The sequence below is a fragment of the Arvicola amphibius genome, chromosome 2, assembly GCF_903992535.2.
Source record: "Arvicola amphibius chromosome 2, mArvAmp1.2, whole genome shotgun sequence".
In the NCBI taxonomy this organism is placed as follows: Eukaryota; Metazoa; Chordata; class Mammalia; order Rodentia; family Cricetidae; genus Arvicola; species Arvicola amphibius.
The window spans coordinates 114,411,913-114,425,865 of record NC_052048.2 but is presented as its reverse complement, the minus strand read 5'-3'; the positions used below and the strand labels follow the sequence as shown (position 1 = coordinate 114,425,865).

The following is a 13,953-nucleotide window of genomic DNA, read 5'->3' as shown; positions in this document are numbered from 1 at the left end:
ACATTCTGTGACTATGACCATGATGTGAACGAGCCAGTGTTGCATGCTTCCACACGATAAACCCAGCCATGCCTTCCCCACCAGGATGCGCCGCAGCCTCTGAAACTGTGAACCAAAATGAAGTCCTTCCCCCACCTAAGTTGTTTTGGGCAGGTATTTTGTTACAGATATGTAGAATGTAGCTAACATGTATAACTTGTATCAACTGCCTTATTCATTCATTCATTCATAGATTACTATTATGTGAGCAAAATGATAATACATTAGGAGCAAACAATAGTCCATTTTGCATGCACGCTCTATGCTTTACTTACAGGTGTGAAATAGTTTGGTGGGAATCTTTGAACTGCGGAACGAAATACAAAACTCCTATATATAAAAAAAGAAAGAAAATTAAAAATATGGTTTTCTAAATCTGTTTTTTTAAGGTGAAGATCTTTGCTAATTCATTTCTCATCTCTCATTAACTTCTTTAAAACACTAATCTGGACATGAGGTGCATGATGAAGTTCAAAAGGCACCAGTACTGGTCCATAATCAAATATGTACATAATCACATGTGTACGTAATCACATATGTACATAATCACATGTGTACGTCATCACATATGTACATAATCACACATGTGCATAATCATATATGTAAATGTGAGGTCTGTGTGGGATCCACAGTTGCTCCATGGGCTTACCTGGAAGAACTCTTGGGAACAGGCGCAGGGAGTAACTCGTACTGTCCTGGGCAAAGCTGAAGTGACTGCACAGAAGGACAGACACAATGACAGATTAATACAGCTTACTTGTGTGCCTGCCACATTCTCCTCATCCATAACCCTTGACAGTACAGCCACAAAGCATTTCCTCCATGGTTTCCCTGCTCCTGGGAAAGGTGCACTTTCAAAAGCAGAGCTTCTGGACAGTCAGCATAGATTTGTTTTTCACATATACGTTTGTTTGTTTGTTTGTTTAACACAGGATCTCACTGTGCAACTTCAGCTGTGTGGGGACTCCATGTATAGACCAGGCCGGCCTTAGAGTCACAGAAATCTGCTTGCCTCTGCCACACCCACCTCACTGGGCTGAGATTAAGAGCGTGTGCTACTATGCCTGCCCCTCAGCTACCTAAGTTTAAAACCTTGTTTATAGAATTTTTTGGTTCACAATAGAATTGAGCAGGTACAATGGCTCTCCACAGCTCCCTTGCCATACAAATGTGCAGGGTTCCCCCTTAGCAGTGCTCCCCACCAGAGCAATATTCTTGCTTAGGCTGCTGAGCTCGCGTCACACATGGTTTGCCCCAAAGGTTCATCATGACATAATGGTTCATCTTGACACAAGGGTTCAATCTTGGCATTGTACATTCTGCGAGTTTAGACAAATGTACAATAGCTGACACACACACCAACACCATTATAGATGACACAGAGAATTTCTCCTGCCTTGAGATCTTCTGTGCTCTGCCTGGTCGCCCTCTTCTCCTCCTGATCCTTGGCAGCAGCCGCTATTACCACCTCCACGGTTTGCTTTCCCCCACCTGTGTCATATTGAGACAGAGCAGAATGGCCCTAACACTCTTGCCGAGATTTGTCTCTAGGATGTAAGCTGTCTTAGAGAGGTGAGTGACCACATATGGAAGCTGTTGTCCCTCCTCCACACTTCCTTGCAATAACTGGCATAGGCAACTTGTCTTGACCAATATATTATGGTCTTTCTGAGGTAACAGTTGTGAGAATTTCTACCATCTTTTGTGAGCTAGACACAGACTCAAAACAACGCACACGCCGAGACTGTCATGTCAAGGACAAGATTGAAATACAGACAATCTTGTGTGAAGAATCCTGCAGTCCTTCTTGTCCGTAAAGATTTGCTCCTGGCATCCTTAATAACCAGTTGGAGAGTTCTGTGCTTGTGCCAATTGTGCATGAGCACAGCTCCAGGAAAGCCTCATTTGCACGGTGCTCTAGTCTTTCCTGGTTTCTGTCCTGAGTTAAGCAAAAGAACCCAAGGCTAAGATAGAAACACTCAGAGCAGGCAAAATAATAACTAAAAGTTTACAGAATAGGACTTGTAGCTCAGTGGGTAGAGAGGGCTTGCTGAGCATGCAGAGAGCCCTGGGTTCGATCCCTGGCACAGCACAAATCCCATGAGGTTACACCTGTCACTCCATCACTCGGGAGGTGGAGATAACTTAAAGGTCAGGCCAGTGTGGGCTACACAAGACTGTCTGAAAATAATAAATAGTGGAATAAAAGCTACTGACAATCCGAGCTGATGATAATATAATTAGAATCACACAGGATGTCATCTTCTCGGATCAGCTTCTTTTACTTACTATATATTTAGGTTTTCTGTATGTCTTTCTATGACTTGAAAACTCACTTCATTTTAGAGCTGAATGATATTCTGTTGTCCGGATGTACCACAGTACATCTTTGTTATGTACTGAAGAACATCCTGCTGCTTCTAAGTCTTGACAATAATGAGTAAAGCTTCTATGAACAGCATATGAGTTTGGTGTTTGGGGTGTGTGTGTGTGTGTGTATGTGTGTGTGTGTGTGTGTGTGTGCATGTGATTTCAAATCCTACAGGAAATAAGGCACGAAATGGCTGAATCTCATGGTAGGGAATGTAAAACAGCTGGCCATGTAACATGGCTTCACCACTGTGAGTTCCCACTTGATACGGACCAGAGTTCTCGCTGTTGGTACTTGGTGGTGCCTGTGTTCTGGCTTGGGGGAGCAGTGGGATCACACTGTAGGGTTAACGTTTTGTCTGTCATTTTCCTGATGACATACAAACTTGTTTGCCACCTGCATATCTTCTTTAATGTCTGCTAAGATATTTGGCCCATTTTTTTTTTTATTGAATGAGCAGCTGTGTGTCACCACACGAGTGCAGAGGTCAGAGGACACCATCCAGGAGTCAGAGTGGCAAGTACCTTTACCCACTGAGCCATCTCACCAGCCTTGAGCTACTTTCTTACTGTTGGGTTTTAGGAGTTTTTCGCATATTATTTTATTTTGGTTATTAGATTTTTTATGTGTATGAATATTTTACATGCATATGTGTCTGTGTACCATATACATACATGGCACCAACAGAGGCCAGAAGAGGGCACCACATCCCTTAGAACTGGAGTTACAGACAGTTGTGCACCACCATGTGGGTGCTGGGAATTGAACTTGTGTCCTCTGGAAGAGTAGCCAGTGCTCTTAGTCGCTGAGGCATCTCCCTAGCACCTACTGATAGTGAGTTGTTTTGTTGTTGCTTTTTTTTTTTTATCATAAATGGGGTTTAATTTTGGAAAATACCTCTCTTTTTCTAATTTTCCATTTTCTTCTGCCCTCTAAGTTCTGAGCATTTTCTACTCTCCTGTTCCCCCCCCCCCTTCCTTAGCATAACGCCTTTAGTTTTGTTCTTTGACTTTGGCTAGTGGTTGCCTTTGACTTCTGCAAAGCTCATTCATAAGGAATCCCAGCACACTCTCAGATAACACTATACTATCTTGTAGTGCTTTGTAATTAGATGTGGTGGCTTACACAGGAGGATCAATAAATCAAAGCCAGCGTCTACAATATAATAAAATATAGTAAATAAATAAATAAATAAATAAATAAATAAATAAATAAACTGGGTATGGTGGCACACACTTTTAATCTCAGTACGCAGGAGGCAGAGCCAGGCGGATCGCCATAAATTTGAGCCAGCCTGGTCTATGGTAAGTTCTAGGACAGCCAGAGCTACATAGAGAGCCTGTCTATGTTAAAACAATTTCCTCCCTCCTGTACCTTGTATTATTCTCATTCACTGTCCTCATAGATAAGAACACACATGCATATAGTGTTTATATGTATTATACATATGAATGACCAGATACAGAGGCAGGTGGAGTTCTGAGTTTGAGGCGAGCAAGCTCCAGAACAGCCAGGGCCACACAGAGAAATTCTGTCTCAAAGTATCAAAAAAAAAAAAAAGAATAAAAAAATCAATTAGACAAGGAGCCAGTTGTGATAGCACACACTTGTAACCCAGCACTCAGGAGGCAAATGCATGAAGACCATGAGTCAGCCTGGGCTACACACAGCAAGACTCTACCACAATAAATAAAAGCTAGTCAATAGACAAAAAAACTAAACAAACAATATGTTTAAGACTTTGATCTTGACATAGTCCTTCTTTAAAGGCTCTTTGTTTCTTAATGTAGAAACAAACTACAACTTTCTGACCTACATCATTGTGGGATTGTTTTTCAACAAACTTCTTTTAAAATGTGATTGTGTATGTGGAATGTTTATGTGGGGGGAAGACAGGGGACAGGAAGAGAGGGGGGAGGGAGAGAGAAAGAGAGAGGGAGAGAGGGAGAGAGGGAGAGAGAGAGAATACCAGAGGTCAACATCATGTAATTCCTCAGTGGCTCTCCACCTTATCTTTTTGAGACAGGGTCTCCCTCTGCCTCTAGAGTGCACACAGGCTAGCCAGTGAACTTCAAGAATGCTCTTTGTGTCCACCTCCCAGAACTGGGAGTTTGTCCCCTCATGGCTCCTAACCATGGTGCCTGAGGTGGGGATGGGGGTCCTCCTGCTTGAGTAGAAGCACATTACCACATAAACCATCACGCCTGCCCCCCAACACTTTTTCTAAATGTTTCTTGCAGAGTCTACTATTGATACATGTCCTCAGTTTTTGTTGGTCTAAGTTTTTATTTCTCCATCCCTTTTGAAAGGCAGTTTCCTGGAGCCCAGAAGTCTAGGTTGGTGGTTTTGTTCTCTCTGAACACAAACACTCTGTCCCAGTCTCTCCTTGCTGGCAGGGGGTCTGTAGAAGAGGTGGATGGAGGACTTAACTTGGCTCCTCCGTGGATATTTTTTTCACCTTCGGCTTCTTTCAGAGTTTTTGCTTGATACCAAATACTGTCTGAGAAAAAACAAAATAATAGTTCTTCCCTTCCTTTCACTTCCCCTCATGTTCATCCAACACATTTCGTGGTGCTTGGATACAATGAAGTTTTCCAATCTTTATTCTCTTTACTTCTCAGTTTTGGAGGGTGTTGTTGAAACAGCCCCAGGCTCAGAGTCTTTCTGCAGCAAGTCCACTACAGCAGTAAATCCAAGACAGGCAGCCTTCATCTACTTTACATTTTCTTTCTTTTTTTAAAGTTTTATTTAATTTTTTTATTACTTAAAAAAATACCAATCCAAATTCCCACTCCCTCCCCTGCTCCCAGTCCCCTCCCTCTCCCTCCACAGACCCTCCCATCCCACCCCCATTTTCTTTCTTTTTAAAAAGATTTTATTTAATGTGTATGTGAGAGTGTGTATATTGCACGCACGTGTGTATGTGTATGTATAGCATGTGTGTATGCGCGCGTGTGGTGGGTGTGTATAGCATGTGTGTGCACGCATGTGTGTGGTGTGTGCATGTGTGTATTGCGCACGTGTGTGGTGTGTGTGTGTGTGAGTGTGTGTGCGCCTGTGTGTGTGAGTATGGTGTGCACATTCCAAGTGGCATGCGTGGAGAGGGAGAGGACAACTTCAGACGTCAGTTCTCTTGACCCGACTCAAGCTGTCACCACTTGGGCTCTTGTGACGCTGGGACCCTCCCTCCTAACCAGGTTCCATTGACTTGGTCAAGAAAGGGTTCTGGCCTGGCTGCCTCCTCCTGCAGCGTCACCAATTCATGTCCTGGTCGGTTACCTGAGTTTCTCACAGGCAACACAAACACTAATCAAGACAGATGCTTCAGGCCATTTTCAACTTCGTTTAATTGTTGTTTTCATAGGCATATTCCCGAGCCAGGAAGTGAAATCAAGAATCTTCACCTAGAGACAGGAGAGTGAGTGAGAGCACTGCAGAGGAGAGCATGCGTGGCTGCAGAGGAGAGCATGCGTGGCTGCAGAGGAGAGCATGCGTGGCTCGCATTCCAGGAACAGCTCAAGCCCTCAGAAGGGTGAAGACGGCATCTCTTGGTGCCCTTAGGCCCGCTCCCCAATGGGAGCCACCACTAGTGAAATGGGAAATAAACCTCACACATCATCTGTACAAATGGATTAGGCTGTAAAATGTTTGATATTTCCTTTCTTCCCTTAATGATAACTTGGGGTGCTCTCATGTCAGCGCCTCGTTGTTTGTAGTAGGGTGCCTAGCAGCGTGCTGCCACCTGGATGCATGGGCGTCTGGTGTTTATGTCAGCCCTCTTGTCGCATGAGATGCAGACGGTGCTGCCGCGGTTCATAACTGCTCCATGGTCTAGTGAGGCTGGAGATCTCACGAAAGGAGCATGCTCCCTAAACAACCTAACTTGGTGTCAGCACGGTTCAGGCTACTTGTATTGTAACTGTTTTTACGTGGCTGCTCTTTGCCCCATCCACAGCAAGAATGAAGACCATTCAGCTGTCAGACAGTCAACATTCCAGAAAATGTCAGTATCGCTTGCTCTGAAGGGACACACAGTCATTGTGAAGGGTCCCAAGGAACCCTGAAGAGGGACTTCCATCAACCAGTGTGGTGCTGAGTCTCCCTGGCAAGAAAAAGAAGAAGCTTTGTGTGGGGTAATGGAAGGGAACTGGTCACTGTCTGATCCGTCTGCCATCACGTTCAGAACATGATCAAGGATGCTATGCTGGGCTTCCGTTTCAAGATGCCATCTGAGTATGCTTGCTTCTCGATCGATGTCGTTATTCAGGAGAATGAGTCTCTGGTTGAAATTTGAAATTTTGGGGGTGAAAAATACATCCTCAAGGTTCAGATGAGGTCGGGTGTTGCTTGTTCTGTCTCTCAAGCGCAGAAGGATGAATTAACCCTTTAAGGAAATGATATTGAACTTGATTCAAATTCAGCAGCTTTGATTCAGCAAGCCTCAACAGTTAAAAACAAGGCCATCAGAAAGTTTTGGGTGCCATCTGTGTGTCTGAAAAGGGACCAGCGCAACAGGCAGATGAGTAAGACCAGAGTTACCCCACTCCAGAATCAAGATCCTGGATTATAAGTACGATGGGGGTGTTTTGGGGAACAATAAAAGACTTCTATTAAAAAATATTTCTAGGTTGCCAAATTGCTTTACAAAACACGTTACCAACTGCTGTTCACTAGTAATGGCGATGACTTCTCTTTCTCATCTATGCCTTTGTGAAGAATTACTCGTTGAAGCCAAGTCTCATTTTTTTCTTTCAGTCAGTGGTACATCTTGCCGTGAGCCGTTAGCTGCTGTCCACTACCCATTTGAAAACCAGAATGCGTGCAGTGGCAGCACATACCTTTAATCCCAGCACTCGGGAGACAGAGGCAGGTGGATCTCTGTGAGTTGGAGGCCAGCCTGGTCTGCAGAGTGAGTTTCAGAACAGCCAAGGCTACATAGGGAAGCCTTCTCTCAAAAAAAAAAAATTGAAATGTTCCTTAAGATGAACACAACTACCAGACACACAGTTAGGCTTAACCAAGGTATGGCTTTGCCAGACCAGTGAGGGGTGACAACAGTGGACATGGGGAGAGGGCACTGCGACTGTGAAATCTGAGCTTGTGGAACCATGGGAGGGAGAAGAGCTGTGTAAAAGTTGAAGAATCAGCGCGTTCAGGAGGAACGGGAGTGGGCGGGTCTGCTCAATCGCGGGTCTGCTCAATCGCGGTAGGAGAAGACTCGATGGAGGATTGAAACAATGAGTCTTGGGGGAAGAAAACTAAGTGAGTTGCTGATAGAAGAGAGATGAAGAAACCAAGAGGCCAGGCTTCTGGTAAATCATCTCTGTGGGAGTGGCAGGGATGGACGGTGAGCAAAGGAAGCCAAACTCTTCCAGAAATAAGGGGAGAGGAACCGTGGGCCAGTGGCTAACTGCAATATGGGAAGGCCGGCTGCGGGGAAGAGAGACCACACTTTTATGTCTCAGAATACCAAAAATGCGAACAAAAAAACACCAGTATGGATGAACTATATGTATATATACTTATATATATATACATATATATATGTGTGTGTATATATATATATATATACACATATAACAAATGGCACTGATGTTTATATACTGTGCCTGCCCCATCCAAGTTATTCCATCAAGGTCGGCTACTGAAACATCAGAATTTGAATTGTACAGGTGAGCAGACAGCACAAATTCTCAGATACCTTCACATAGGAAAACACTCAACTCCCAGCTCCTGGAACTTACTCCTTTGTGGGCCATGGGGAGGGGAGGAGGAAAGACAATAAAGAACCGGGAAGACTGTGCTGGCAGAATGCTTGTCCAGCCCTCTGGGTAAGCTAAACCTGTGGGTCTTTTAATTAAGGCTTTTAGTTGTGCCCAGTACAGCCTTCTGTGTGATATTTCCACCGTAAGCCTTTGGCTGGCCCGTAGCATGGATACCTGATAACAAGCTGTAAAGCCAAGAATAACCCAGGGTTTGTATTTGTTCACTGAAGCAAACAGAGTTGGGTTTACCCAAGAAACCTTCCAGTCTGTTCTGTTCGCCGCTTGGATGGGTGAAGCATTAGCAACAACTCCATTGTTGTGCGTGTGTCCATTTCTGGGGGAAAGTTTGGAGTTCACTTAGCAATCACAACTCTTCCTTGTTTAGTTTTGCTTTTGAAGACAAGGGAGTTTTTGTTTGTTTTGTTCTGTTTTGAGACAGGATCTGTCTATGTAGACCAGGCTGGCCTCTAACAGAGATCAGCCTGCCTCTGCCTGGCATCCGCACCTGGCTGAAGACAGAGTATCTAGCCCAAGCTATCACGGGACTTGAGATCCTCCTGCCTCAGTCTCAGTCTGGAATTACAGGCATATACCACTGTACCCAGCTCCAACCTCTCGTGCTCAGCCAGAGGTCGCACCTTGAGGACCAATGGTAATTTCTCTTCATTAAGACATGGAGAACTGAAAACGGATAACGAGTCAAAGCCCCTTGAAGAGACCCATTTAGTACACATCCCTTCAAAAAGGCCATGCAGGGGCCTGGAAGTGCATTCTTTGGGTTCCAGCTATCTAAACCCTGCCTGCCCCATCACTGTGGGTAGAGTCCACGGTAGATGGGAAAGAAGGCTGCATTTACGGTCAAAACCCTCAGTTAAGAGTGCTGCCTTGAACGGGGCCTGGTGGCATACACCTTTAGTTCCGGCACCCAGGAGGTAGAGGCAGGTGGATCTCTGAGTTTGCGGCTAGCCTGGTCTACAGAGCTAATTTCAGGACAGGGTTACACAGAGAAACCCTGTTTCAAATAAAAAAGGTGGGGGTGGGAGCTTCCTTGTCTATTTTACTCTGTGTTCTGGATGAAGACTCGGTTCTTCTTTACAGCTGTTTTCTTGCAGGCGATACGGAAACAACATCTCTTCAACCTTCTTCAGGGCTCTTAGCTAAGGGAGTCTGAGGACGCTTGTAGTAAGCATTGAGTCACGTGAGGGGGTTGACGAGACAGCTCAGTCGTTAGGGGCACTTGAAGGGGACCTGAGCCCAGTTCCCAGCCCCCATGCCAGTCAGCTCACAACTGCCTGTAGCTCCAGGGAGCTCTGCTCCCCTCTCATCCCCGCACACAGACACACATCATAAATATTCTTTTCAAAAATAAGAGTCATGTCAGGTGGCGGTGGCACACACCTTTAATCCCAGCACTTGAGAGGCAGAGGCAGACAATTCTCTGTGAGTTCAAGGCCAGTCTGGTCTACAGAGTGAGTTCCAGGACAGCCAGGGCTACACAGGGAAACCCTGTCTCCAAACAATAACAACAACAAAAAGTCACATACAAGAAAATATGCTTATCAATCAAGGGTCACTGGTTTCCATCCAGCCTGCACTGAGTTCTCCCCGCTGCACTCCTGATATGCTGTGTCTTGTCTCGTTACTGGAGTATTCTAGACCAGAAGCACTTTCCCTAAGCACAGTAGTGCTCGATTATCAGGGCCGTCAGTGAACTGGTGGGGCTGAGAGTGGAACTGAACCCTTCTGTGATTACAGACCCACTTCTGTCTGTTTTGGGTGCTAAGGGTCAAGCCATTCCAGGGCTTTGAGAGAGTGGAACATGGGCTCTGCCCCTGAGTTCCACCCCAGCAAAGAGAGGGGAAGAGAGAGAGTTTTAAAAGCTTCCCTTAGGCACTATGAAGGCTGATCAGAGAGAGGGGGGAGAGAAGGAGAGGGAGAGGGAGAGGGAGAGAGAGAGAGAGAGAGAGAGAGAGAGAGAGAGATTAAAAGCTTCGCTTAGCACTAAGAAGGCTGATCAGTGAGAGGCAGTCTTTAGGAGGAGCCAGTGTGTGGCGCATGGTCAGATCCAGAGGTCTGCCAGGTGAGGGACCTGCCCCAGTGTGCCTCTGAGCACTCTCCTGGGTTAAGACCTCACAGGAAAGATCTCTCTGGGCACATTTGCAAGTCACGAAGCCCTTGTTCCATCTCTAGATTTCTTTGGTTTTATTTTTTAAGGTGTGTGTGTGTGCGTGTGCGTGCGTGTGTGTGTGTGTGCGTGTGTGTGCGCGCGCGTGTGTGCGTGCACGCGTGAGCTGTGTGTGTGTGTGTGCGTGTGTGTGTGCGTGTGTGCGTGTGTGTGTGCGTGTGTGCGTGTGCGTGTGTGTGTGCGTGCATGTGTGCACGTGGGTATGTAGATGTGACTGCAGATGCCCAAGGAGGCCTGCGCCACTGGATTCCCTGAAGCTGGAGTTCGGGACTGCTTGCTGCGAGCTGCTAGTCATGGGCTCAGGGAACCGAACTCAGGTCCTCTGGAAGTACAGCAAGTGTTCAGACTGCTGAGCCATCTTCTGCCTTGTTCAATTTCTGTAGGGAATGAGCTATCCCAGGGTTACCCTTGGGGATGGGGTTTATACTCTGCATCTAAAGCACCTTTCTCCCAGTGTACCCTTGGCACCTTGTCTCACAGAGCACTGATAGTAGCGCCTTACCTCATCTTTGTCGACCAGTGTGCTGGGGTTTGGCCGAGGCTGGTCTTTGAACGAATAGGAGGCCATCTGCTTCTTCAACAGCTCCAGGAAGTCGGGAGGCTTGTAATGCGGGAGGTCGGTGGGGACTGGATCGTTTCTCTGCACGAGTGGTATCCTTTTCCTTCCTTCATTTTTAAAGTTGTAGGTTGCTTTCACTGGATTTAATAGGGACTCTTCAATAAAAGTCTTTATGTGATAAGTTCCAGGTATTGGAGTATTCTGTGGGAAATGGACATCAGTTGTAAGACCACTGCATAGGATCGTGACATCCCCGAAAGCACCAGCTATGTGGCATTTTTTTGTCTCTAAATTTAAGAAAAATTTTTATCAATTTGAAGAAATACTCTGAATTTATTTATGTGAATCAGTGTTTTGCTTGCTTTAATTTCATTTTTGAGACAGGATCTCATCATGTAGTCCTGGCTGGCCTTGAATTCACAGAAGTCTGCCTGCCTCTGCCTCCCAAGCGCTAGATGGAAGTGTGTATTAGCACTTTACTCGTATGTATGTCTGTGCACCACAGGTGTGTCTGGTGCCCGCAGGAGTTAGAAGAGGATATTGGATCCCCTGGAACTGAAGTGATAGACAATAGAGAGCTACCATGAAGACGCTGGGAACTGGATCCAGAGCCTCCTCAAAAGCAGCAAGTGATCTTAACTGCTGGGCCATCTCTCCAGCCCCTAACAGACTTTTTTAAGATTTATTTTTATTTTATGCATAAGGGTGTTTTGCCACATTTGTGCAGTGCATACAGAAGCCAGCATGGGGTTTTAAATCCCTAAAACTGGAGTTAATGGTGAGCTGCCAGTTGGGTGCTGGGAATTGAACTTGGGTCCTCTGGAAGAGCAGCCTGTGCTCTTTACTGCTGAGCCAGGTCTCCAGCCCCGCCCCACTCCCAAACAGTCTTGATAGAAAAATATTTCACAAAATTTGTGATTGTTTCCTTTTTGAAGCAACTGCTGAACGCTGTACAAGGGTAACAGCTAAAAGCTACCTTTAAACTTCATTATGGGTGGCTTTTAAATCTCAGAACTCTGCAAGTTCAAGGTCAGCCTGGTCTACATAATGAGTTCCAGACCACTCAAGGCTATAGAGTGAGACCCTATCTAAGAAAAAATAATCTCCTTTTAGATATGTATTTTGTGTATGTGGAGTGGGGGCTGGCATGTACCACAGTGCACATGTAGCGGCCAGGGGACAAAAGTCCTTTCACCACATGGGGACTGGGGATGGACCACACAGGGTCTCAGCCTAGCGGTGGGAGCCTTTACCTGCTGAACCATCTCACTAGCCCAAAGCTAATTAGCTGAAAAGTAACAAGGATATAGTTGTCATTCTTGACCATAGGTTGCAGGCCAGTGAGTACCAAGCAGATTCTTAGACAGTTAAAGGCTCCCCTAAAAGCAGGTATGATTTTTTTTTTTAGATTTAGTTATTTTTATTTTATATACATTGGTGTCTTGCCTGCATGGATGGATGTGTGAGGGTGTCGGTTCCCTTGGAACTGGAGTTACAGACAGTCGTGAGCTGCCATGTGGTTGCTGGGAAGTAAATCAGGTCCTCTGGAAGAGCAGTCAGTATTCTTAGCCATTAAGTCTTCTCTCCAGCCCCTTTTAACTACTTTTTTTAAGATTTTGGTATGATGTTTTTTTATGGCTTTTTGAGAGTAAGGCGAATTTTACCACCAGCCTCGGGATGAGGGTGAACTGGCACAGGACAGGGTCTATAGGCCAAGAAGAGATTTGGTGCCTCAAACCATGACCACATGTGGCTGAGTGGCTGGATCTGCAGTTTCAGTTCCTGCTATCCTGTGGCTATCTTTCCAGCTCATCCCAATTCTTCTCTTAAAATTCATTCAGTTGGAATTGACCTCTATTGTTGAAGCGTTTTGACAGAAAACACCCTCAATGCAGAAACTGCCCCTTGAGAAAGCTGAACTGGCCGTTCTTTCATATGCTACCAGCTTGTTTTTATGCCCTTTATACCCTGACCACCTGTGCTGGCTAGTCTTCAATCAGCTTGACACAAGCTAGAAAGGAGGGTGCCTCAGTTGAGAAAATGCCTCGGTAAGATTGGGCTGGAGATAAGTGTGCAGGGCATTTTCTTAATTAGTGATTGATGGGGAAGGACCCAGCCCATTGTGGGTGGTGCCATCCCTGGGCTGGTGGTCCTGGGTTCTATAAGAAAGCAGGCTGAGCAAGTCAGGAGGAGCAAGCCAGTAAGCAGCACCCTCTCATGGCTTCTGCATCAACTCCTGCTCCAAGTTCCTGCCCTGTTTGAATTCTTGCCTTGACTTACTTCGGTGAGGACTATTACCTAGAAGTGTAAGCCGAATTAACCCCTTCTTCCCCAAGTTGTTTTGGCCATGGGAACCCTAACTAAGAACACAATGTTAATGAACTGGCTTCTCTGTCATAAGTGATACAACCTGAAGCCAAATCCCTCACACTGGATGTGACAGAGACCATAAGATCATGGTTGGTCTTACCTGGAGACCCAGTAAAGGACCAGGAACACTGACTTCTAAACTCTCACTTGGTCCAACACTTAAAGCTAATTTCTCATAATGTGCTAATCCTAAAATTACAAGTAGGAAAATAAACTGTGTGGGTCTGGACAGACGGCGTTCCCACAGTTAGGCGCTGCTGACTTAAAAAGGAAGACGGAGTAAAACCTTAGCGAAGCAGAAAGAGTTTAAACAGGAAGGAGTGGAAATATACACACCGTTAATGTTACCCTCCACCATCCTTCTCTAGCAAGAGCTGAACTCTTCCGGATCTGTTTCTATGAGCAAACACAAAATCTGCTTATTTCTCTAGAAGGTGATCTCTTGACATTACATATGACAGATAAAGTATTTACTTGAAGAAACGAAATTGCCTCTACCAAACTAATTAGCTACCATGAAAACCAAAGATACACGATGATACATTTCACCCATGCTATTTCCTTAAAGTGTTAAGCTATTAAGTGATTCTAAGTATCTAAAATCCCTTTGGTGAAATTAAAATGAGCATCCCTATCTCACGGAGATGTTCTAAGAACAATATAT

General features: G+C 45.4%; 1 protein-coding gene and 1 pseudogene across 1 annotated transcript in view; one reads left to right on the top strand and one right to left on the bottom strand.

Annotated features, from left to right (window-relative positions):
• The window catches only part of Stpg4 (sperm-tail PG-rich repeat containing 4), a 49,338-nt gene that overhangs the window by 33,896 nt on the left and 1,489 nt on the right, over window positions 1-13,953 (bottom strand). Inside the window, exons 2-5 of the mRNA XM_038320376.1 lie at window positions 13,626-13,685; window positions 10,863-11,120; window positions 689-753; window positions 315-369 (exon numbers count right to left, since the gene is read on the bottom strand). Of these exons, the coding sequence (XP_038176304.1) occupies window positions 315-369; window positions 689-753; window positions 10,863-11,120; window positions 13,626-13,685 (438 nt within the window). The remainder of the gene's footprint in view (window positions 1-314; window positions 370-688; window positions 754-10,862; window positions 11,121-13,625; window positions 13,686-13,953) is intronic.
• Window positions 6,202-6,937, top strand: LOC119808060 (annotated as a pseudogene).